At 46.2% G+C, this 26,992-nt stretch overlaps 1 protein-coding gene across 1 annotated transcript in view; it reads left to right on the forward strand.

The window, feature by feature from the left end:
- The window catches only part of LOC144099423 (N-acetylglucosamine-6-sulfatase-like), a 52,341-nt gene extending 35,597 nt beyond the window's left edge, over positions 1-16,744 (forward strand). Inside the window, exons 9-12 of the mRNA XM_077632717.1 lie at positions 6,550-6,653; positions 9,797-10,000; positions 11,363-11,479; positions 16,336-16,744. Of these exons, the coding sequence (XP_077488843.1) occupies positions 6,550-6,653; positions 9,797-10,000; positions 11,363-11,479; positions 16,336-16,500 (590 nt within the window). The 3' untranslated portion in view covers positions 16,501-16,744. The remainder of the gene's footprint in view (positions 1-6,549; positions 6,654-9,796; positions 10,001-11,362; positions 11,480-16,335) is intronic.
- Positions 16,745-26,992: the final 10,248 nt, after the last annotated feature.

Here is a 26,992-nt window from a genome sequence, read left to right on the forward strand (position 1 = left end):
ATGTCTCTAGGATATATAAAAGAAGCACGCAGAAAATTCAACCGAAAATAACTCTTCACCCAAACTAGCAAGCACTAAAGGAAAGTCTAGCACTGCAGCTCTTTCCCACACGTAACATTTCTTTTCTTCATTATGTTCTCGATTTCGGCTGCCCATGCTGTTTAATAGCGCATTAATATTCATTCCGTGGTACTATTCATCGATAACGAAATAGAAGCAGGCGAGACCAAGTGACGGGTCGAAGCCTCACAGCTGTTAACACAGTGCAACGGCTTGCGATTTACTTATGTTTCCAGAATGTCCAAGCTTCCAACCAGGCAAGCTACATGCCACGTTAGAAATTCATATTTTCTCTTAAGAAGACTCGTTGCTAAACTACTTAGTTTTGTCTGCTCCAAATATAGATGAAAAGAAAGGAAAAGATTAGAATCAAAAGGCTTCAAGAGAAGATAGACTCTCTTTTTGCTTTTTACTCAAAACTGCTGGATGACGTTGGGGTGTCAGCCTTTCAAGAGACGGCAACGGTTAACGCGAAAGGTTTTTTTGAAAGAAAATCGCCGTTAGCCTCAAATTTAATAAAATTACACAGCTGATAAAAAGTCAAACGGCATTAGGAAAACTTCGCATTTTTTTTTAAAAATCATCTCCTTCTAACCAGAACGCAGGCGGTCAACACTAATAAAGCACTAGCTCTATCACCTAGCCTAACAAGGAGGACTAGTGGTTAGCCAAGAGAATCCCAACTGTAACTAGCAATGCAAGCAATTTTATGGTTGTGAATTTTCGAGGGTCACTTTTAGTAATGCACATTTCAGATAAAGGCAAAATTAATATTGACATTCCCTTCAATTCAACCCAATGCCTGGATGCTCTCAGGTGCATGTTAGTGACAGCTATACGTACTCCTTTGCCAGAGCATGTGTTCCAGCGCGAGCACGTGTTCTGTGCATGTCCTGCATTCAGCGCTTACAGGCAATATCTGTGTTGTGCACCGGAATGTCTTGATCCTCTTCCTCAGAGGGAAATGAAGATACTCGGATGGCGGCCGCAGTGGTGGTCGGCTCTGCACGCCTGCCAGGCACTGTTCCGTTTCTTTGCGGCTACGAGTTTGCCGTACGCAAATTACTTCCTTACTTCACACTTTTTTTTAACCCGGCTCTCTTTTCTTCTTGTCGGTTTTGCACCCCCTTCTTACCTTCTTCTAGTTAACCTCCCTTGCTTTCTTTCTTCACCTTTCCTCTGTCTATCTCTTTTGCTAGAAAGCCCCTTTGCCATGGGGAATCTTAACCCATTATATCGAGAAGGCGGCTTACCAGGTTACCAAGGAAAGAGTAGATAATTAAATCTTGACAGTGCCCACCTGTGAGGTCGAAACTTTGAAGGTAAAAGAAAGGCCACCGAATAAACTGACCCCAGCGCAGCGAGCCTAATAAAATAAAATCTTTTTTCATTCATTGGCGAATATAAAACTTGGAATCTCACTAGAACTGTACGCAAAGCTTCATATAACTCTGAAAGCCAGTCACAAGCATAATTGCACTTTGGCCTCCCACTTTTTAAAGAATAACCAATATAAACTGTGGAAATGCGTTTTAAAACATTGTTTAAATACTGTATTTCTATTTCAGGTTTCTGATAATTTGTTTATTTGCAGGTTTGCAATGCAACCATTCTAGTTAATTGCATTTTATTCTCTCTTAGAATTAGAATTATTTATATTTTCTTGTTGCCCATCCTGCCTCCACCAAAATAGCTCTGCAGTATTGAGTAAATAAACCAATTAACAGGCGTGCCGTTAGGAGTGAGGAAGAGTAGGTACTGTAACTGAGGATGATCTGAACTCGGACATGCACATTCTTTATCTCTGGGCCCTTCGTCGCCAGGCGAATCATTATGCTTCCTGTAATCCCGATGACTCCTCAGGTCTTCCAGCTCTTCATCGGGCTACTGTACTGCACATGCGTGGCGGTACTCAAAGCGAATTAGCAGACAACGCGGGGCTGCATGGTGTGCTCGCCTCTCTTCTACACAGGGTAATCGACATCTTTCGCGGGTATTTCACGCCATGGAACGCACTTCTCTTGTAGCTGATTGTACCGAAAGCACTCGCTTGGCTCTGAATGTGGATGAAGCTTCATTTTCACAACAGGAAGCCCGTCAGTTTTTCCCACATCATGACTGCGTTCTTACTCCTTCTCCCATATTATCGATTTCTGAGCCTCTTGATGAGGTTACTACCGATTTTACCATAGTAGAATTTCTGGCCTCCATAGATCGCCTCAAAACAAGCTCTGCTCCTGCACACGACGGCATACCTAACTCGTTGTTTCGCAATTTGGAGGCTCCTTTACAGTCCCTCCTTGATACATTCAATGAGGTGTGTCATTCTGAAGTTATTCCTACGGAGTGGAAACATTCTATCGTTGTACCAATACCCAAATCAGGTCAGCCGCCAGTTTCTTTTTCAGCCCTCCGCCATATTTCACTTACGCCTGCTTTCTGTAAGCTGTATAAACACATTTTAGCAGCTCGCTTGTCGTGGTAGCTAGAATGGAATGAATATTATCCAGAGTCTCAAATGAGGTTCCACCCTCAAATTGGAAAGGAAGACGGTCTGGCTGTTTTATCTGAGGACGTACTTAACCATTCTCCCCATAGTCATCTTGTTCGTACGGTGGTCGCTACTGACATCACCAAGGCATATGACCGTCCTTCACTCTGAAATTCTTGGCACGCTTCAAGATCTCGGTCTCCCGCATCGATTTCTTCTCTCAATTCACTCATCTTTAACAAACATAACGTTCAGTGTACATGTCCGTGTGAAGCCTTTTGGTCACTTCACCTCCAACCACGGTGTACTCCTGGGTTCCGTCCTCACCCCCACATTATTTAAAGTAACTTTTATGCCTCTTGTCCGAGCCCTAGAGAAAATGCCTTCTGTACGCGTCCTTGCGTATGCCGACGACATAACCTTGTGGTCCTGTCATCGAGATGCGTATGTGCAACAGTCGGCGCTCCAGCAAGCGCTGGATGCTTTAACACCATGACTGCCCCCTTTGGGTCTGACCCTATTGTGTAAGAAATCATGTTTAATTCGCCTTGGAAACAGATGTGGGTTACGGAAAGCAGCCCCTATTACCTTCACGGTAGATAATTCTCAAATTCCTCAAGTAGAAACTGTACGTGTTTTAGGCCTTCTACCTCATACATCTGGGCAGTACTTTATACAACTGGGGCCCCATGGCTAAACGCGACACGCAAATCGGCTCACGCTACTCTCGGTCTGATTCGACGCATAGCTATGCGCTCTGGTGAAGCGCGTTCTGATACTGCCAGTCAGCTTGTGCGCTCCATCCTCCAGCCGTGGATAGTGTACCAGGCCCAATTTCATCACCTCACCCGTCGACAGTGGGACTGCCTTGAAGCAACCAATCGGGAGGCTGTGCGCGCGCCATAACTTATATCCCTCGTATTACACCCATGCCCATTCTGCAAGAGTACGTTCAACTTAATACATTAAGTGAAATAATTGAGCAGCATGAGGCAAGCAGAGCACACAAGATGTCGCTTCGGCTTCATCGTTTACAGACCTTTTTTCCATGGTCTGCCGACTTACAGACAATCGCTCCTCTGCTTCGTCGCCGATATCAGCCGTGCATGTACCTCCAGGGTGCATAATAAACACTGATGCATCACACGCAGCACTGCAGGGAGTTACCGCAGTTTTACAGTCCCTCGCATCCTAATCTTAACTCCCGCGCTACATATAGCACGTATACTTGCACCCCCTTGCCTTGGAGCTTCAGGCGATGAACAATGCAATTGCTTCCCTTCCACTCGTACCCACTCTCAATATTGTTCATATTTACACTGACTCCCTTGCCACCCTTAAGCAGCATATCGCTGTCCGGAGGACATTCCAAATTACACAATCCATTCACCAACTCTGCAAAAAATACCCCTGTCATGTGCCCATACACTGAATTGCGACCATGTTCACGATCCGCATAACATTCATGTGGATACATTGACACACCTTGACACATCAGGCATCACGCCTCTTTCCCCTCTTCCCCCAGATTCGTCCATGTCCCATGTTTTCGAGAAACAAGCCATCCGGAGTCCGGTTCGAACCCGACCGCGGCGGCCGCGTTTCGATGGAGGCGAGACGCAAAGGCGCCTGTGTGCTGTGCGATGTCAGTGCACGTTAAAGATCCCCTGGAGGTCGAAATTATCCCGGAGCCCTCCACTAGGGCACCTCTTTCTTCCTTTCTGCTCTCAGTCCCTCCTCTGTACCTTCCCTTACGGCGTGGTTGCCGCCGCGGTGGCCGAGTGGTTATGGCGCTCGGCTGCTGGCCGAAAGACGCGGGTTCGATCCCGGCCTCGGGGGTCGAATTTCGATGAAGGCGAAATTCTAGAGGCCTGTGTACTGTGCGATGTCAGTGCACGTTAAAGAGCCCCAGGTGGTCGAAATTTCCGGAGCCCTTCACTAGGGCGTCTCTCATAGCCTGAGTCGCTTTGGGACGTTAAACCCCCATAAACCATAAACCTTACGGGGTGGTTCAGGTGTCCAACGATATATGAGACAGATACTGCGCCATTTCCTTTCCCCAGAAACCAATTTTCATTTTCATTTTTCAGCCAACACGCGCTCTAATTCCTCCCTGTTCGTACCCTCTCCCCCGTAGTCTCAGTCGGCAGGAGGGGGTATCCGTGCGCCGGATTCGGGCAGGAGCGGCTCTGACTCCCTCTGCGCATCATCGGTGGCGTGAAAAACGCTTAGAACTGACTGACAAGTGTCCCCATTGTGGTGCTGCGTCTGAACTGTGGACGCAAAACACTAGCTGTGGACTTTCCCGGCTGCAGCCTCCGTGAGACGACGCTTCGTAAGGAAGGTCGGCCTGCGATGGGACGTTGAAGAAGACTATCGCAAGAGGACTCTAGATAATGCCTTTGTCGAGAACATCTGGCACCTTTTAAGCGAGACTTATTTACGCTCGTTCTTCTAACTCCCCCCTCTCTCTCTTTCGCATTATGCCCAATGGTAAACATATCGAATAAAAAAGAAGTTTTGATAACCTAACTGAAGTAAAAAAAAGGAAATGGACAGAGCGGGGCCCGCAATACCGGGAGTCGATGATCTCTGAAGCTAAAGGGAATGGGTACCACAAAAAGGCAAGCGTAGATATGAAAGGGCGGTTGCGAAGCTTGCAGGGATAAGGTACGCGCAGCTGGTGCAGGAATGGGGGTTTAAGCGAAGCGATATATGTTTTCCTGCAGTGGACGGTAGATAAGCTGATAATGATGATTAATGAGAAGACTGTCATTATTTTCAGACTTACCAGTTGAACAAATGAAATGATCCTTCCTAAGTTATCCTGCAACAAACGCTTCAATTTGCAAAACGACTACAACGATTACTTTTTGAATTAGTCTTGTCAACGGGTGCCCGAATGCGCAGCTTCATGCGTGGTCGTACACGTTCAACCATCCTGACAGCCCTCGTCCTGCTGTTCAATACTAAGGCAAAAAGTAAGCGTTGCAGTCATTTTGAAAATCTAAACGTTTGTTGCAGGATTATTTCATTCGTTGAACTGGCAAGTCTAAAATAATGGCAGTCATCTCATTCATCATCATTATCAGCTCAACTACCGTCCACGGCAGAAAAAACATAAATCGCTTCGGTTAGCCCAGCAGTACTGCACCAGCTGCGCGTGCCTTATCCCTGCAACCTTCTTAATCTCATCCGCACACCTGAATCGTTACCGCCCTCTCATATCTGTCGCGAGTCTTTTACTGTTTGCCGTTGCAATGGGTCTGATGCAGAAAAAGTGCTCTGAAGTTTAGAATTTTTCTGGCGTTTTTAGTCCTGACACGTCAGAGAGACGGCGCACGTGGTTAGTTTTCTATTTTGTAACATATTGCCTGCAAGTGACGGCCGCTGTTGTCGAGAACTATCACTATTGTATTCTGCAATGAATGTTTACTTTCCGTGAACCTGGGGGCGCATTGTATCATGATTTTTTCGTTTTCATTTTGTCTTCAGGCATTGGCTGCTGCACCCTCTGACGTAGGCCATGTGAGAAGGAGTCATGCTACTACGGGTGGAAACACTAGCGGGTTGCCATTTACTTGAATAAACGCGTTCCACGCCCATGCAACGCACTGGCGGGGGGCGCGGACGAATTATGGAGCATGACTACCCGTTTAACCACCTGAGTTATTTTATCGGTGCCAAATCGGTGCTGACAAAAACAAAATATGCGATACTTGTGCCGCAGATCCATGTGGCTTAGCTGGATTGGTTGCGGCAGCATTTGGGCCTGCTAGAGGCGGCGTGCGCGACGAGCCCGACCGCGCATGTGATTGGTCGTTTGTTTCCCTACCTCGTGCTGCCTTCGTCACGAATGACGTCAGGGCAAAGTGCAATGAAAACAAAATTAATCATTACGAAACTACAGCCCCAGATGGTTCATGCTTTAAGTCACACTCCAGCGCATGCAGCTTTAACGTTACGCTGAACAGGGTTTGTTTTGTCCCAATATCCAGGTCAGTTCTCACAGCCCAAGGACAAGAGGCAGCCGTACGAGACGGACATCCACGTTCCTCTGCTTGTTAGAGGGCCGGGCATTGACGCTGGCAGGACGGAAAAGGTCAGCATGCATGAAAGAGTTTGGCACAGAGAGCACGTTGAGTGGAGCGGGTGTATGTTGGAAGTCGCAGCGATACGATTTATGATATCCGGCTTGCCTTTGGATCTTTGCATCCATAGGGTAAACTGTCAGATGCGCCACTGAAGGCCTGAAACAGCATTCCTATAATGTGAGAAGCATAGCATAAAATTCGCTCGGTGGTATTGTCACGAAGTGGTGAGTGCAGTCCGGAGAGCAGAAAGGCTGCGAAAATGGTGTCTAAACAAAACACTTTATTTGGGCTGACTTGCGCCCACAATGGACTGAGTAGTAGTAGTAGTAGTAGTAGTAGTAGTAGTAGTAGTAGTAGTAGTAGTAGTAGTAGTAGTAGTAGTAGTAGTAGTAGCAGTAGTAGTAGTAGTAGTGGTGGTGGTGGTGGTGGTGGTGGTGGTGGTGGTGGTGGTGGTGGTGGTGGTGGTGGTGGTGGTGGTGGTGGTGGTGGTAGTTGTAGTAGTTGTAGTAGTAGTTGTAGTAGTAGTAGTAGTAGTAGTAAACATTTATTCCAAAAAGGTAGGATAGAGAGGCGAAAATACAGATTTTGGGTGGAGTCCTTATTTCAGGACCCCAATGTCCACCGCAGTTGCTCTTGCTTGGGATATCAGCTTTCGCTACGTCGCCAAGTCAGAGCTGAGCAGGGCAGACTCTAGCTGTTCCTCGGAGTGATGTTTGTCTAGTTCGGGGGGCTTGGGACCGGAGCAGCCCCATGTTACATAATATGTTGTTGGAATTCCGCCACACCAGGGGCAGATTCTGTCATATCTGTCCGGGAATATGATGTGGTACCTGTGTATGTTAGGAAATGTGTTGAATCGCTCGGCGGTGGCGTAGCAAAAAGCGTCCTCGGCGTTCGTCGAAAAAATGCCCGCCGCTGTCGGCCGTGTTCAATATAAAGCTGGTAGCGAACTTTCGAGATAAAGCGTGCAAAGTTACTAGAACATTCTGCAACAACGTAGAATCAGCTCTGCCTGGATGCGATCAATCGAGATAAATTAGGTCGCGTCTTGCATCGCAAACAAAGCGATAAAGCGGCGTGGCGGCAGATTTGAAGCATGAACAAACACTGCAAAGATTTGCTGCAATATAATGTAAAAAATGCTGTGTCGTTCACAATTGGAGGGATGTCACATCATCAAACTTTACCGCGGCCGGGATCGAACCCGCGTCTTTCGGGCCAGCAGCCGAGCGCCATAACCACTGAGCCAACGCGGCGGCTAGTTTAGGCTATCGCTGCAGCCGATTACACCTCGTGTTGATCTGCAACACACTCTACTCTACCAATGTATGCCATCTTTTGATAGGCTAACAACAACAACTATCAATGTACATTGCACATCGGCGTCTTCATCAACGTCCATCTGCGGCACGCACAAAGACAGGGAATCCCCTGTCTTCATCGCCGTCGTTATCGTTCATGTAATTCTGTTTCCGCACGTTTTTAGAATTTAGACAAAAATTCCCCGCTATTTTTTTCTTTGTGAAGTCCCCTCAGCCAATATTAATTATGTTTGACAAAATAAAAAGCCAGCAAATTTCAAAGAAAATACATTTCTTGTTTTATATTCCCTATGCTAAATGTGCAGTTTTTAGTTTTTTTGTTTTTGAGAGGACAGCGGACCTCAGTAATAAGCGCCTGTCGGCAGTTTGCTCTGAGGGCAGACGCCAAAGGTATAAAAGGGTAATTTCAGGTTCTGATACTGTACTCTTGGTGGTGGCCAAGTGCAATAAGGTATAAACAGCTTGAGCGCCTTGATACCAACCCCAAAAGGGCGTAATTTCTGAAAAGATGTAACTATTGGAAAGTTTTTGTACGCTGTGGAAAAGCAGACCGAAACTTCTGGCAACAATATTTCGGCCGCTTGCCAGCATTGACAACCAAAGCTGCGGCGCGCACTTGCGAGTGCCGTGCCAATGGACATCACGCGAAATCTGCCACTAGCGTGATATTCGAAACGGCGTTCTTTACGGAAAATTGATTTTAAAAATTGCTTTTTGAGGAAAGGAAATGGCGCAGTAACTGTCTCGCATATCTCTGTGGGCACATGGACAGCGCCGTAAGGGAAGGAATAAAGAGGGAGTGAAGGAAGAAGGGAAGAAAGAGATGCTGTAGTGGAGGTCTAAATAATTTCAACCACCTGGGGATCTTTGACGTGCACTGACATCGCACAGCACACGGGCGCCTTTTGCATTTCGCCTCCATTGAAACGCGGCCGCCGCGGTCGGGTTGGAACCCAGGTACTCCCTAACCACTGAGCCACCGCGGCGGGAACATTTCTGTTTTCACGCAATGTTCAGAGCACAGAAAAGCCCTTAAAACTCATACTGCTGCAAGAAACATTACGCCAGTTCAAATTTCTCTTGACAATGTTCAGTCTTCACCTGTCTAACTAAATATTCCCGTTTTTTCTCAATGTTCTCCACTTCATGCATTATTGCTTAAATGGCCTGACCACCAATAATACAGGTTATTCCTCCTTGCTTTGCACTCTCGTTACCCACTTTCATACTACTGCCAACAACGGTACCAGGTTTCTGAAACACTGGGTTCAATTTAGCAGGTACACAATTTATAGGCGACATTTGTTGAGTTTTATATACCTGTCTCGCGGAACAAAAAGAAGTTCTGTACATATTTCTACCATTATGCAAGTGCACCTCATGTTTAGCGGACGCATCTCCCTGTTCTTTATTCAAGGAATCATATATGACACTGCAAAGAAATGCTAGCGGAACATTAAGTTCAGCGAATAGTGTTGCAGACCTGTACTATAATCATTATAGATACAACGAATTCATCGGCATAATCACTGTTACGGCTTCTACGCGCGCGTGTTGCTTGAATACTATGTTGCAGCACTGAGAAACTGCAAATGATGGCCATTTAGGGCACTTTAGGGGCTAAAAGGGTCCTTTGGCAGTGACTTCGGAGGCTTCGGAGACCGGCGGCTTCGGAGAGCGAGCACAGAACCTTTACACGTGCGACTTTACACGACTTTTTCGCGCACAACTGGGCGCAACGCACCGACTGCTGCACAAAGGATTGTTCTAAAAATATTGCTTCAGAATTCACTGAAGGTTGTCACATCTGGCTGCACCCCTTCCTGCAGGGCGCGGCTCTGAACGTGGACCTGGCGCCCACCTTCCTGGACCTGGCCGGACTGCCGCCCCATGGAGACATGGACGGCGTCAGTCTGAAGCCACTGCTTCTGGACGCCGCGTCCAGCTGGCCGAGAGAGAGCTTCTTGGTCGAGTACACCGGCGAGGGAGAGGTGCACGACCAGTCGGAGTGCCATGCACCGTACGGCTTGTCGGTGGGTACGCAGGGCTACCGCGCCGGCAGCGCCAGCCATGGCAGGGATCGCATTCACTGAACTCGCGGAATGCGTTCTATGGCTAGACACTCAAAAACTCTGAACTTAATTCCATCTATTTTTTCAGGCTGGCCTTGAGGGACGAGTCTAATGAAACGGCGCTCTCGAGGAAACCCTGGTTGCTATGCGCAACTTCCGCGAAAAAGGTGGCTCCGAGAATAATTATAACAGCAGCTTGCTGAAAATGAAGACAGTGCTAGGCTAATCACAATGTCGCGTCGTTTTTCGCGCTTCATTTGCAATATCATCACGATTATTAACTGGTCATAATAATACGCAGATTTATCTCAGCGGTGGGTTAGACAGCAGCAGTCGGTAAAACGACCAAATCGCTCACCCCAAAACTAGCGCCACCATTTATCGTCGTCTTCCTGGGCACAAAGACAACAAAAAATAACCTCGTTATCAAATAGGGCATCCTATATGTAAATTAGTCACGTAGGATTCCGTAGGCGACCCAGCTCGACAGACAAGATCTTTCTTAGCTTACGTCTCATGGACTTGTCTTACGGGTCCCGGAGCTTCTGCTTACAGTGTCCCCAGCTTGTTTCGTTGTCCTCATGCGTCGCGAACCAGACGCGCGTGGTGCACGCCAAGTAGAAAATAGCTTTCACCATCACAAGTATCCAGTCTCACTGCTTGTATTTGCTGACGTGCTCAAAAATGGCAAACCAATCGTCGGCCTTGGCTTTGTTGACGCGGAAAGACCTGCTTCGGTAATCGTTGTGAGGCTCCAGATTGTGTGGGTTGGTGTTCCTCACACCTCCACCAAAATCTTAAGTTATCCCAGTGGCTGATGCGAACATGGTGAAAACCAGCTCCTCCAGAAGCAGCTCCAGCGTCGTCGTCTGTCAGGGGACGGAGACAGAATAACATCCTAAACGCCTTGCAACTGCGTACCGTAACAGTATAGTAGTCCTCTGAAGGCGCTTCTTGGTGTTAGTGCGCTGCTCCATACCTCTGAATTGAAACGCTGCGCAATCGTTCAAACTGCTGAAGCTCGTCGCAGGCGGAGTAGTCGCATAATGTCAACTCCACAGGGCTGTTGTGTGCAACTCGCGTTTCCAGTGCGGGAGGTGTAATGAGCGCGGACTGGGCCAACCACCTAGATCTATAGCGATTTCATCATAGTCAGTGCCGCTCTTCGGCTAATAGCGCCCTTACGTACGTTCTCTCCATTGACTTGGATTGCAACGGTGAACCATAGATTCGAAAGCTTTGCTTGATGACACTAGTGCAGCCCTTGTCCTTGAAAGGCGTCGATGACCAAATGCTGAACCAATGAGCTCACCTCATTTTCAGGGTTGTGATCCGGCCGTGAAATGTGAGTGTGAGGATTCTTGGAACAACACCTACCTCTGCACGCGACACATATCTGGCGAGACAAACATCAAGTTCTGCATGTTTGATGACGATGAGGTAAGTCGCCATTGAAAGATGCGAAAGTGGCACATCACAGCTTTCGCCCTGGGGAATATTTGTGTAAGATTATCAGTTACTACTGTCGTTTGGACGCCCTACATATAAACCTTTCCATTGGTGGCCACTCGAACCCAGAACTGCGTCCTTAGGGCTTCCGCCAACACCCTCTCAATGCTAAGGCCTCTCCACCGGCCGCGTGACGTCACGCCAAGGGACCGTGCAGGCCCCGCGCTCCGCGATTTCAGCGCGCCGCGCCCGTCTGCACTATTCGGGTACTGCCGTACGTAGCTGCCTTATAAGTGATTCCTTCATTTTCATTTTTGTCGTTGCTGCAGAAAAGAAATTCGCTAGTTTGTGCGCGCCTTAGGCTATCATTTTATCTGCTTTATATATTTTTTTTATTGCAGAACACCTTATTGTCAAGAAAGTTCGAGCTGCTAATACAGTTTTTTATAATAAACAATTTAGCATACGGCCGCCAATTTCGCATTATTGGTCATTATAATAAAAAATTGATTAGTTAATTTCAATTAATCATCTAATTATTAGGTTCTATCACGTACATGATGTCTGCCGTGCGGTAAAATCCATCCGCACAGACCGCACATGCGTATATCTAGTTGTTAAAGTAGAAGTTCGTGAACAATGAAAAAAAAAACACCGTCTACTGCGCATTGTGTTAGTTTTATTCTGTATTGTGTTTTGCTTAAAGCTTTCACACACAGCAATAATGACACTCACAATAATGTTGCGCTGTTGAGTATTTGTACAGCTAATCTGACCCTTACAATAAAAAACGACGAGACACCAGCAATGAAGTGTGCGCAAAGCATTTTTATTGCTTGGGAATAAAACTTACTTCTTCTAAGCGTTGCTGCTTTCCGGGCTGCGGCCTTCTGCTGCGCATTGTCTTGTATGGCATCATTTCTTAGTTTGCAAAAGTTGTTTAGAACAACGTTGGTTGCAACGCGTACTACCAAGCGCAGGAGAGTTTGTGCAGTGTGGCCATTTTCACATGTCTCAATGTCGTGTTCGTCCAGGAGGGAAATCGTCTGTGAAATCACGACACCACGTTGATTTCTACAGGAGAGAAAATCTTCCGCGGTTGCTCCAAAAGACAACTTCTCTGCAACTAGTTTAGTCATCAGTACCATGTGAACTGTGCATGGCTGGGGAAACTTCAGCCCTCCTCTCGACAGGTTAGCTATCATGGCAGTATTTTCCGCTTCGATCTCTCGATTTTCAATCACCAATGTGCTGAAGCAAGCAGAACATGAAAGCTTCTTTAAAGCAGCATGAGCAGCGTATCCTGCAATGTAGACAATAGCATCCATGTCAGAGTGGGCGTGTGTAATATCGTCGTCGCTGACAGCCACAGAAAAGTTGCATGGGACAAGATCCTCACTTACGTCTTCAAACTCTGTTTCCTCGCGTGGAAATGTCAAAAGTTTTTGAAGACGAAGCTTCTTCTCACATTCGTAGAGCTGACGCACGGAAATGTGGTACTGTGATCCTGCCAGCTGGCGGTAACGGCCGAACCGGTCTTCTAGCGCATCCGTCTGAAATTTGCCCAGCAGTACGTACTTGAAGTGAAGTTCTTCTAAGCAGTAGCGCGAGAGTTCTACCAGAGAATAGCATGTCAGTCGCAAAGCACTGTGAGTCTCTTTCGTCAGCGAGCCACTGGTGATGTTTATTCTTGCCCAAGCGTCCAACCAGTCCACAACGCCGCTCAGGAAAGCTAACTGTGTGTCATCAACAGACCTTACAGGGTCTTGCATGCTGTCCCTTAGCCTCTGGCCTTTGCAAGGGGTCTTAACATTGACTATTTGCCACCATGTGAGGATAACGTCAATGAAAAGAGCAGTCGACTCAGCTTGAGGAATCTTGAACGCGGAACCATGTGTCCTGAGGGCATTTGAAACAAACTGATTAATGACGTCGAGAGCGAGCTTTACATTTTGCCGCTCCATTGAGGTTGGATTCACGGCTTTTGCGTTCAGTCTGTAAGCAGCCTTCACAAGCGACGTCTTCTCTGAAGAATAAAGCTGCCGCACAGCTGCGAAAGAAGCAGCTTTCATACGAGGAGGCCCTTCGGGCATTGCTCCACTCAAGTCCATTTCAGGGAAATAGAGGCATGTTCCAGGGTTTTTCTGGTTAATCCAATTGTTTCTAATGCACTTCAAGAGATGCACAGGATCGACCACGTAGAAAAGAGGGCGAGCGTTATCGGCTGGATGGGGATAGACAATGCTCACCTGAGGACTTGTAGCAAATAACGACATCATCTTGCGGTTCAGAGCATTGTTGTCCGTTATCACAGCGATAATTTTGAGCCCCATTTTCTCAACATTAATGATTATGTTCTTAGCATGCTCGTGCAAAATTTCTGCGCTCAGTTTGCTCACAGGTAATATGTGAATGACGTCCTTGTTTGCAGAAAGGAGTGATTGTACCATGAACACATGGGCTGTTGTTGCTGGTTCCGTTGAATGAACCGACGATCCTACTATTGTGCCCCCTTTGTAGTCGAAGTATGGTTTTATGTGGATCTCATCGATCATCAGGGTCACTGTCTTCTCGTGGTCTTTCATTGATTTGACTCGTTCTCGGATGTAGGAGAGACAGTGCGGTTGATTTTGCTCCACAAGAGGGTCAGCTTTGTAATTTGAGCAAACACGGCGCAGTGTGGAAGGATGGGGCAGAATGATTCTTGATGCAGCTCTTGTGAAGTGATATGCGTGAGGAGAAATTGAATTCAAAATACTGGCGAATACCAGCAGCTCTGCGCTATACACATGCTGTTTCGCGAGGAGAAGCTCTATCTGCTCAACCAGAAATTTCAGCAAAGAAGACTGTTCTTTCGTCGTATCACTGTCCTCAATGAGGTCTGCAAGCAGTGAACCGACAAACTGCAATACTTTAGTATGTTTCGACTCTTTCGTCACCTCAGGTATATTATGCAAGCCTATCTCGAGTTCTTCTAGCAGCAAGGACAGGCTGGAGGTGTCGCATACTTGAGCTGGCAGAATCCTGCCTGAAGGAAGCGACAGAAGCTTCACTCCATTCAAGAAAACAGAAAGTGACAGATCAGGGAGAACTACCAAGGCGCATTTCACATTAGGTGAAGGATCATTCTCGATGAGAAGGAACCTAACGCACTGCTCATCGACAGAAACGGTCCAGAATTTCGTGTTGCAGATTCCAGGCAACTTAGATTTGAACTCCTCGTAAGATGAAACTTTGTTTCTTTTCTGTTCAAGCTCATTAGACTGAAGTGACTTCCTCATAGCCTCCTGCAAAGCAGCGTTTTCCCTTCTTGCTTTTTTCGTCTCTGGCGATTCACTCCGTCCAGGCGTTGAGGACAAGTATTTTGGGCAGTTTGGAAAAACAGAAGGCGCAGCATCAATCTTCAACTGTAGCCTGTCACGCTTCACCTCTATTATTTTCCCTGTCAGTTCATCTTGGTGTGACAACGTCGTAATGAAGTCGCCTGCGTGGAAGTGCAGTTCACACACCTGCACGAGAAAATGAAGCAAGGCCATTCGCCATGACTCTCCATTGCCTAAAACACTAAGTAAAAAGAGTCTGAATAGTGAACAGCTTTTACATATTTACACAGCTTTTACACAAGCCTTATGCACATCCACAGAACTAAATGCTTCCTGGACAATTCATACATAAGTGTAAGAAGTGATATCATTGCCTACAAAGACAGCATGCCTTTCCGGGAGCGACAGCTCACAACTAAGATAATTACCAGCGCCTATTAAGCAATATTTCAGAGTCTTACCCTCGAATGCTCTGTAGGTGTGAAATCCTTCCGTGGAATGGCTCGCAACCAGGCTTTTCTTCGTACTTCGTCTCTTGGGAAGCAATAAACACGTACTTTGGGACCATTCTGGTAGTTCCCGCGGCACCCGGGAACACAGCACCGGCCCATGTTTCACGAAGTTGCACTCGCTACACGGCAGGCAATCAGTTTCCCATTCGTGCGCTAGCACAGGTACGCACGCCACACAAGAAACGGCCACACGAAACAGACACAGCCGTGCGAGGAGCGAACGGAAATGCACCCAACGCCAGGCTGAAAGACTCAAGCAGCAGCTAGACGCTCACTGCAAGACTGCGTTCGTGTCTGTGCTTGCCCGGGCAAGCGCGAGCACATCGAGGGAGACAACCGAGCGGAGCGGAGCCGCGCTTGGTGAGCAGCCTGACCGGACACTTGGCGTGACGTAGCGCGTGTGGAAAGGAGGGCCTGGAGAGGCCTGAAGAAAGTATTTAGAGGGTGTTGCTTCCGCCCATTCCCTCACGACAGAAAGTCACTTTTCATTCGAATAATTCGTGAATAGTCGCATTTAGATGGAGGAAAAATACACAGCCACCCGTATGCTGTGCGCCGACTTTAACAGTCGCACCGTAAATAGTCGCCGAGGGCAATTCTATTCAATTTTGCTTCCGAGTAAAATTCGTACTGTCATCCTCTCTGCCCATGTTCACGTTTCTCGCATACGTCACGCCTCCGTGGCCCGTTGAGGGGCCCGCGTAGCATGCGACTACGGCCAAAGGGTGCAGCGGGGAGCAGACGGCGTCTAGATCTATACTGCGTCTCGCACAGAGGATAGGGTTTCATGGTAGCCGAGGGAAACAACAAAGGCTCCGCTGTACATGCCGTTAATTTCCACATTGTTTTCATTTGAAGTTATTTATCTAAGAGCGGAACAATTATAATGAAGCCTTCGTGGGCGCAGTCTTTCCACCTTGAAAGAAAATCTATATACACCTAAATAATTCTTCGCAGTGACCAGCCCTGCCAACAATTACGACGTTTGCTTTCTTTCACACAATTCCTGCAGGGCTTCGTGGAGAGCTACAACTTGACAGCAGACCCGTACGAACTGCGCAACCTTTTCGTCGTGAAGGGGGAACCGCGCCGTGGAGAGAATGAATGCAACTGCGTCGAAGGGCTGCGCTTCTGCCGGCGCGAGTCGTGTTACGCGAGCTGCTGGAAGTCGCGCTAGGAAAAGCCTGTGGTTTTCACGTGACCTCTCTGACGCGTATATGAGGTGCAGCAGCTGGTAAACTTGCGAAGAAAGGAACGGCGCTGCAAGCAGATGCGCACATGCCTACAGGCGGAAACAGAGAGCTCACAAGGCACGTTTTGTGCGCATAGAATGGTCACGGGTGTAGAATAAACCCACGGTTTGCGTTGTCCAAGTCTGTTTACAAGCATTTGAAAAAATAAATAAACATATCGCCAAATGTCTCGCTTTAAATTCTCCTCGGGATATAAAAGCGTTGTTAGTTGTTGTTCTTCGACAACGCCATCATCGTGGACCTACAAGATTCTCATTCTTAAGAAAGACATCATTTCCCTGTATGTGCTGACACTCAGAATAGAACTGACCACCGAAACAACACTCTAACTTTTGATTGAAATCAAAAGTTGTGCGCAGCACGTCATCTCATATTGCCTCCACATGACGAACCACAGGTTTTGAAAATATTGCGCATTTAATACGACCTTCAGTGTAGTATCACTACTTTCTCACGGAACCCACGCGAAAAACGCCATACGATCGCAGTCTCACCAGGTAAGGAGCAAAGCAGGTTGAGCACTGAACATTGATCTTTCTTTATCAGAATTTCTGGCAGGCCGCCTGTGATAAAAGCTGTAGTCAAACAGCTTGAAGAGGCCCAGACAACCCTTATACGGCAGCACAGACGAGACCTACGGACAAAAAGTAAGCATGAAAATGCACTGTTTTATAAGAGGACAAAAATGTTCAAAAAGCAAAAGTCTACTGAGTAACTACAAAAATTTAAGTAACAAAAGAAATTGCATAAAATAGTGAAAACACATCGTGAGCGTATGCAAAGAAACGATGAGAAGTAAACATCTACATGCAAAAGCCGTCAGGAACAAAACATGGATTACAAATTGGAAAGAACCTGTAGTAGTTGAGCAGGTTTTGCACAATTGATATGTAGGTACATGTTAACATTGGACAGAAAATTGCGATGCAACGTCTGGAGCTTGTAATCGGTGCGGAAATGTTTTTTCGGGTGCTTAGTATGTTACTAGGGTGCTGTATTGGACCATTGACCGAACGCTGGCAGGTTAGAAATAATACATACGCAACAATTCTGGGCAAAGAACCCTAGGTAGACGAAATTTCCGGAACCCTTCACTACGGCGTCCCTCATAGCCTGAATAGCTTTGGGGCGTTAATCCCCTATCAACTATAAGCCATAAACCAGAACTCAGTTCAACTTTGAAGTTGACTATTATCGAAGACATTCACAAAAAAAAATACGCTCATATACAAGCACATTCGCTTCTCTTAAACGATATAATTGAGGTTAAGAGAACAATAAAACGTTTAGAGCAAGAAATATTGGTACTGCTTATTTGCGGGAAAAGGGAACAGTTTTACAAAGCATTTCTACTCGCGCATGCCTGTGCCACTGTGACGCGACGGACGTTTCCGGTCTCTGTTTTTGCTAAAGAGTCCATGAAAAAGACGCCTCCGTACAGATGTTTGTGCGCAGCCAGATTACCTGCAAGCGGAGAGAAAAACTTAACGAAGTCATCACAAAAGTTTAGCACAACACAGAAAAACTTGGTGGTTCGTCGCAACATTTGGTCGGCGTATCACAGCATGAAACAGCCAAAAACGAAGTTTGGCTGTAATTATGTATTTGTATGACCATAATTGTTTTGTTCGTACAGTGCACTACTAACAGCATTATGTCAGCAGTACAGTTTTTGTGCAACTAGCCCTACAAATTTTTCGGAGGTAGTGGAAGCTACAAGGACGAGGCGACTGCTTCCAGACCTATGGTTGTCTCACGGGTAAGCGAGAATCATAGCTTCAGAGCCGTCACGTACCGATTGTAGCTTGCAGTTATATTGAAACCCGCATGCGAAAATGATATCAGCTGACTCTTTAAATGGGAATTAATTTACTGTCAAGCAATAATATACATTAGCAAAGAGGCTCTTTTTGCTAGAGAGGAAAGTTCGCTGCTTGAATGGATATATGTAGTACAGTTTTATTGTGTCTTCGCTGTGGTCCTTATATAAATCTCTTGGCATGTTTTTTTTTGCTGTACCCTGTCTTTATATTCCAAACTTGCATTGCTTCTTTTCTTCTGTTTCCATTATTATTTTTTACATTTGCTACTTTCATTTGCTTTTCCTGCGGCAGAGCGTTCTTCAACTTTTTTTCTTTTAACATTCTTCCTTTTGTGTCTGCTTTCTTGTTTAACCTCTGTGCTTTTGTTTCACCCATGGCTTTTCCCGTTGTTTATGCTTTCGCACAATAGTTTTACAGCTAAGACTGTTACGGAGAGCTCATCCGCAATGACTTTCAGTGATTCGACCCCACAGCCATGGGTGAGTGTGCGCCGCCACCGTGGCGGCGTGCACGAAGGTAGCTCAAGGGCCGAATGTAGCTCAAGGACGACGGTAGCTCAAGGACCTTGCACGGATGGTCACGTGACCATTTGCTCAGCACCCTCACCCGTCCGTGGTTACTTTGTTTTCCTTGTGGCTCAGAGTGGAGGTCGCATAGTGCTACTAAAATCAATTCGGTTTATTTCACCACATATATGCTGGGAGGAGCGCCTGAACTAAACGCTGCTCGACACAGCTTGGCGGGGCTCATGTGACCGTTATAGGGTAGGGCGCGGTGAATATGCAGGCTTTCAAGAATAAAGAGAACAAAATCGACGCGTTCTCATAAGCGTTTAGACAAGCGGTCACACATGACTATTTATTCTAGTACGGGTAGAGGGTGGGGAAGAGGAGAGAGGTGTCCTTAGTCCAGGACTCCGTTGGCGTAAGTTGAGGTCCTTGCTCGTTCGATATGCTGACGTTGATGTCCTTCTCCTGAGCTAGACACGCTGCCTCCCACCCCTCCTATACGTTGCTTCAGATACAATATGAATGACTTTGTTTTTGTCATATTGTACAGGTCTGACTTCTCCCCGCAAAATTTGCATTTTAATACGTGTTTACGGCGCGTCGTAGATGAGGGCTGTGGAATGTCCGAGTCTGTAGTCTATGGAGGTAAATCTTGTTTTTGCTTCGGTTTTTGGCAGGTGGCTACCTGGGCTGTTGCAGTATCTCTTTGTACGTTGTGAGTGCTTCGAACTGCTTTCTGAGGTCCATCTCTCGGGGTCCCGTGGGAGAAAAGCTCGGGCTCAGATGTGTGCCAACTCGTTCTCCTTTATAACCTGTTGGCCAGGTATATCCGCATCAACTGTTTGGCGTCAGCGTAGGCTTGTATGGTTTGGAGGATCAAGGAGGCGAGTGGGGCAATCCTACCCGTAATAAAGTTTCGGTATGCTGTTTTTGAATCTGCGTATGTATTCCAAGGCGTGATGTTTGGCTGCGAGGGCTATTTCCAGCTCATGTGCTGTTGTTGTGTCCTGGCTGACTGCTGTACGTCCATCAACCGTTTGCCTTTTGTGGGCAACCGTCACTGTGGCTAGTACACCTTCGGGACCCGCAGCATCCACATAATATAGACAGCTTTCTCGCATAGAGCTTTTCGCTGGAAAACTGTAGGAGCCACTAAAGCTTCGCCTTAAGTGTATGACGCGGTAGCGTTAATGGGTACAATCGGCAAGTTGATATCCCCTCTGCGTATCCCTTCGCAGACATGGCCATTGTATACTTTTCATTCATATATCGCAGGGAGTCCTAGTACCACTCATAGCGCAGGGCTGCAGCGGTTAAGTGATGCACCACAGCCCCGACAGGTGGCTGCCTCAAACACACCCACCGGTGGAACTTTTGAAAGCCAGGTTGCTGTCTTCGAGAAACCTCGAGCAACCAATCAATAATTTAACTGACACCTGCCACGGCGGGAAGAACGCTCACAGTCCGGTGGCCAGGTTGCCACCTAGCTCAGTGCGCAAGTTGGGCTGATAGCACAAGATCACTTGATTTATGCGGCAGGTGAGCCACGTGCTTTTCTCGACACGCCAGTGACGCTAGATTTTTCTGCAGAACGGCAGCCTCAACGCTGTAAGTTAATGCTAGTGTTAAGTATGAGCCTCATCGGCAAAACCATGGGATTTGTTAGATTAAATTGATTCATTGGCTAGAGAAAAATAACGTCACCAGACCGGATAATTTTCATTGCCTGCAAGGAAGTGATGTCACCGGAGCGGAAGTAACATTTTTACGTTTTCATGTATCTTCATTACGTTCGTATTGCCACGTCTAGACAACTTCGAGGAAATATCTAACCACCAGCCAGGTGACCCGAAGAGTTGTCTGGTTGTGCACAAACATACGTGTAGGGGTCCGCCAACAAAACTATGAAATAACACAAAACTCGATGTCACAGCGCTATGGATGACGGGCTAATCAGTGTTACTGTCATATTAAAATACTATGGTTTGTAAAGCTTCTCGCATATTTCACGGCACGATAGGAGTTTAAAAGGTCCAGAGAGTGGACCCGAAACGTGGTTCGGAGATCTAGATCCACTTATACGCGTTCTTTGGCAGTTTTGCACGCGAACCGTGCATACGTGCAAATAACTTCGATATTTTTGCTCTAACGTAATTCAGCCCTAATTTCAAAATGCAGCTGTATTTTGCGCAGAACAGTCCCAATTAAATTACATGTTTTCTTTTTTTTCTGCCCAACACGCTTGTAAACAACCGTAAAGCTCGGCACAAAAAAAAAATGTCTGGCGATTTAGCGTTGCTAAGCAGGAAATATTGTGCGAGAGTACAGTTTTTTGCACACAGGCGCCACCCTCACGTACCTATTGAGCGACTGATGTGTCCATTCATCAAGGGAGCCAGTTATGCACGCATTCAACTTTTTCATCGTCAATGCCAATTTAGCCAATGTCCATACACCGGCAGCCTATGCTCCAGTGCCGCGTTTCTGCAGCAATGTTTTCAACGCCAACGCGTGCAGCGCAGATCTCTCTGTCGCTGCCGCCACATGGCTGAAAGCGTGAATATTAGCTTGGCAGTAGTATTGGATAAGACGATGTGCAATGCATAGCGAAAAACTGTGTTGCAGTTTAACATGGGGCGTATTCTGCTGCTGCGATATCCTACAGTGCTCTGGCGCAGTAGGTAGCGTAGCTGACCTGTTCCCGTCGCCGTGGGTTCGAATTCTAGTCGCTGATATTTATTTTATTTACTTCTTTCTCTTTACACAAACCTGCAAATATAGCAACATCTTGCTCAGGGTTTACGCATTTGAGTGGTGCTTTAGCATTAAACTTCCTTAACTTGAATCTTCACACCACTATCTGCCTACTCATTTCCTTGCCTCCAGCTAGTTCTCTGTTTCTACATTGCAAAGATTTCATGTTGGAAGTTTAATTATACCTACATCCCATGCACAGAATTTTCGTTTACAAAACTATGGCCTCCATTGCAGCGTCATTCATTATTGTGATGAGCATTGTTTTGAAGACCCCAGGACTCTGGAAGAGCCCAGGCGTTCACCTTGCGGCGGTTATGCTCGCCACGAAACCGTAGTGGGTGGTGACAGCGCACTTAGGAAGACCCGTAGTGCCCCACGTGTTGCCGATGCAGAGCACGCAGTTACGAGGCTCCTGTATTGGAAGCACTCGGAAAGAAGCTTCGCCCAGCTGCCAAAACGCAGCCGTCGACACGAAACTTTCAGCTGCACCTGTGGCAGAGTCCCTGGAAATTATATGGGTATATTTAAATAACTGCAATGAAGTGTCTTCACTATCAGTTCGTATACGTCCTCTGCAGGAAAACGGCACCTTCGATCCCTCTCCAATTAACTGTGTCTTCTGCCTGATGCGGCCATCTAGAAGCCCGAAAACTTTCCAAACTTTTCCGCCTACGTGACTTTCTTCCACCCTTTGCTACGCTTAACCTCTCTTAGAATTCATTTCGTTACCGTTAATAACCATCGATTAGCTTTCCTTTGCATTACATGTCCTGCCCACGTCCATTGGTTCTTCTTGATTTCAAATAGGATGTCATTAGCTCGTGTCTGTTCCCTGATCCACCCCCCTCTCTTTTTGTCACATTATACGTATCATGTTTCTTTCCTTAGCTCGCTGCGCTGTACTGAAATTAATGTCAAGCCTTTTCTTTAGTCTCCATGTTTCCGCTCTATAGTGAATTCTGGCAAGATAAAACGATAATGCCCTGAAGAATGATTCCCGCAAAAGGTAACTTTTCTGCTTATTCTAAATTGCTCCAGCAGATTTGAACTGCAAATAAGAATTAATAAACAGCTAGTTTCAAGCGTTAATCCTTTTCTGGCATGGTGGAAAATTAAACTGTAAAAAAGGCACTGGAAGATTAATAATAATGTGCACAATAAAGTCGCCTTTGCATAAATGGAAAGCATTTTGCAAAAAACTGTCGCTTTTGTAAGGTCTATGTTACCTTGATTTGCAGACACGCCATAGCCTTAGAAGTCTTCTCTGCAAAAGCTTGTTCCGTCAGAATGTGGGTGATGTCGCCGTCGGAAGCTGGTAGCGCAGTTCACCTTGACACACGCAAAATAAAACAGTAGTGACTGGCTCTCGACCGTTTGTCAAACTCTACACGGCACACTGTACCCCGATGCCAACGATGCAGTCGATAGAACTTAGATATGACCCCCAATGTACACAGTTAAATAAGTCCAGTCAATAAAGCTTCAGGAAGATTACTACATCGCTTCATTTGCTGCTTCGTACATGGGATAGAAGCTCGTGTATGCCTGATTCTATTTGGTCGGCGATGCAATAATGAATGAGAAACAAATATGGAACGCCTACTCCATATGGCAACGTTCGACTCTTAACTTTGACGTAATTCAAATATATCCTTGCGCGATCCTTAGGCGAATAACGTACGTGGTTTTCGAGCTACTAATGAACAGAACATGTAAGTCTGGTGATTGTCGCGCCAAAATGGCCGGCCAGGCAAACTGTGACAATTTGGTATAGACGGCTTGTGCTTACAAGTGAGGAACGAAATGGAATATTCTGCTATGATCTCAATGCAAATTATTCCATCAAAAACGCGAAACTGCGTAGTTAGCTGTGAGGAATGGTTTATGGGTTTGGGTGCCACTTTTACTGAGTTACATCTTGCAAGAAAGAGAGGCTAACGAATTTATAGGTGCATCTGTGTCCGGGAGTTTTAGGAAGAGTTAGAGATGCTGCTAGCCGTAAACCCAGAATTTTTGTCCGCCAAACTAGATGCCTGTTTAGGGCAGCTTTTGGTCTCCTTTATTCTTCAGCCTTGGTCATACGTTCGGCCCTCTTATTTTCGCGTGCGGGCGGGTAAAGATCCTTTTGTCACTAATTGAAAGAATTGTCTGCCCCACTGTGAAACCTGTACAGCGTTTCATATCTTCACCTGTCTGTTTGACTCTCGAACGAAGTCCGATTTTGCAGCTACAGTGCAACTGCCGCTCACTTAGTGGGCACGCAGAACGACACGAAGAGTGACTCATGGCAGCGCTGATTATAATCATTTGTACCACTTTTCTTCGCGTCAGTGCTGTAGGTATTGCCACCTGTGCTTGAATGTATTATTGCCAACACCTTTGAATTAGCGTCATCCGTTATCAATCCTGCCACCAAGTCTATTTTGGTTACATTAAATGCCAGTCACCCAAAGCTGCTTATGTCGTTGTCAGGATTGCCGAATTATTTAAAGAGCCTTGCGAGTTTGTCGTTCCGCGCCGGTCAGGCATTGGTTCGACCTTACCGAGACCTCTAGGCAAGTTCTTCCAGTATATGAGCACATTTCCGATTTAAATTTTGACCTCGCCAACATGCCCGCGCCAACATCGCCGCTCTTTCAGGAAAATGTTATACTGAAATCGTATAACGGAAGGTCAAGCCTTTCAAGCTTAAAAGATGTAAAAGATGAATTTCAACAGGAGCTGTAACGCCAACGATGGTGGCCGTGCTGCCAATGTGCGGTGGATAAGGCTTCAACATAGCAAAGATTGCTCTTCATCAAGATATCTACGGTATTTGGAAGAAAGGCCCTCGATGATCGTCTTTAGCATAATTAAATAGAGGGCCTCAAAAAATATACTCGACAAGATTTATGTTGGTTCCACACGTCAGCAGGAGGCGCATGCAAGTGCTGTGTGTTCCAGTTATTTTTAGGAGTAGTGTAGAAGAAGGAAGATGTTGGAAAAACGAATATGCATCTATGAGTTGCTCATCATAGTACCTTAAGTATATCTCGTTGAGATCAACGTGTTAAGTACATTGCTGTCCAAGTGCAGTTGCTACACTTTGCTTGTGCACTGATTACTAATTTGAACCCCGAACAGAAATTCGAGACCGTGCGTGAGCTAAACTTTGCGTCTAGCGCTAAAGTGGTCCCCAGCTTACCCGTGAACGCAGCTGTCCTTCTGAACCTAACAACTACCAACACGCAGGTCCTAAGCTACATTTTCTTACAAAGCCTACTGAAGCCAAAACACCACGTTTTAAGAGCACGACGATCAGCCAGCACCAGTCATTTGCAGAAGGCTTTCAAGAAAAAAGAAAGTATAATGTCGGGTTCCTAAGTCTAAGCAAAAGGCTAAGTCTGGATGCTAAGCTTAAGCGTCGATACCAATTCACTGCATATATCTTTGCGCGAAACAGAATATATGTCCAGATTAGAAACTCGCGCTTTCAAAAAAAAAAAAACACTGCAGCTTACTCTTCCAGCATAAATCGTAGAAAAGAGGGGCGCTCGGTAAATTCTGACGGAACCGCAAAGTTGGAAGGAAGGTTGTGAAGTTCATATGCAATAATGTTTCGATAATCAGACGTGAGAAATCATGAGAAAAGAAGAAACGAGCAACTCATTGCCTGCACATAGAGGCGCACTTATTACATCAGCCCAAACAGGCCCGGAAAACTTATGGCGCCGCACTAGCTCGAAAACGAATCAATCAATCAATCAATCAATCAATTAATCAAATTTTATTTCTTTTTGAAAAGGATGAGGAGTACGGGACTAAGAGCTCAAAGAGCTTGACGAGGTCCCGACCCCTTACAAGTTGGTAAACAGCAAGTTGATGGCCAGTCATACGCGGTAGTTACAGTAACAGAGATGCAGCACAAAGATTGGACCATTGTACAATGACAGTGGCAAAACACTAAAGAAACAAACAAAAAGGCCGGCACAATAATGAACAGTATAGATAGCAGCAGTCAATAAGAACGGGAAAAAATGAAAGCCTTATACTATTCCGGCAGAAAAAAAAGTTGGCAAAAGCGTTTGAAGTGGTAGTTTTGCTTGCATGTAGGATCAAAATCTTTTCGACTTAATAGGTTTAGCAGCGAAGGTTGTGTACAAGATAAAGGATGTTCATCATAGGATGTTCTAGGTGTAGGAATGAACCACAGTTCTTTATGTATTGTTTGACGAACGCTTGTGTTCAACTATAGCGTCTATACGAGATTTAACGAAAGATATATAATATGCCATCAACCTATAATTGTACAAACAAAACAAAGGAAGAATATGATACTTAGAAAAAAGAGGCTTTGTGGATAAAGTATAATGAACATCAGCGATATAACGCATGGCTATTTTCTGCTGCAAATGTAGCCTGCGGAAATTGGCCACATCGCAAATATTCGAATAAAGCGTTGAATCTCAAATCTAGTCTAGTGAAGGCCCTGCATTACATCAACAGATTTTTTGTAACCCAAAAGATCTTACAAGCCTAAGCTGATTCAAAAATTTAAAGGCGATGCGGAAGAGAAGTGTGAACACAACGCCCGAAAGCCGGTCGCCCCTGGAAGGAAGGGGTCCACGTGACCATTCTGTTCCACCCAACAGGGCAGCACTGACCCTGTGAAGCAAACCACAGAGCCAGACTTTCGGAGCAATTCATCTGAGCACTACAGACGATGCCGAACACATGTATCGCAGGTAGTACAGCTTTGTCAGCGCTGCAACAAAACTTCGGTTAGGGATAGTTGCTGCACGATATTTTTATGACGATGATGACCACAAACGCTATACAATCCACGAATAAGAGAGGAACACAAGGACAGACGCTACAGTAACAACTGTTGTTAGTGTAGCTTCAGTCCTCGTGCTTTTCTTCGTGGATTGTCTAGCGTTTGTGTTCATCGTAGTTCACGATAAGAATTGTCAGTGCAGCAAAAAAGTTCACAGATATTAACGATGGTCGGTAATTCGAGATTTGAGCGCCGCTCCTCACTCGTCACCTGCCACTGCGGACAGGTGGCGTTTCGCTCTGCTACTTGGAAAACCGGCTACGCCGACAGCGCCGACGACAACGCGGAACGCAGGAACGGGCGCCCGAGAGCTGGGCTCTAAAAACCGACACCGAGGAAGCCATGATTATTACTGTTACGTAAACAACCATATTGGCTCCAGGTAAAGGGCCGCCATCGCATCCTCCTGCGCGCTCCGTGTTGTTCGGCTCTGTTGGAATGGCACATAACTTGACTGGGGGATTGGCCAGGGTGCACTGCAAACGCAAACAGGGGATAAACGTTTGATTGG

Source organism: Amblyomma americanum, chromosome 7 (assembly GCF_052857255.1).
Source record: "Amblyomma americanum isolate KBUSLIRL-KWMA chromosome 7, ASM5285725v1, whole genome shotgun sequence".
NCBI lineage: Eukaryota > Metazoa > Arthropoda > Arachnida > Ixodida > Ixodidae > Amblyomma > Amblyomma americanum.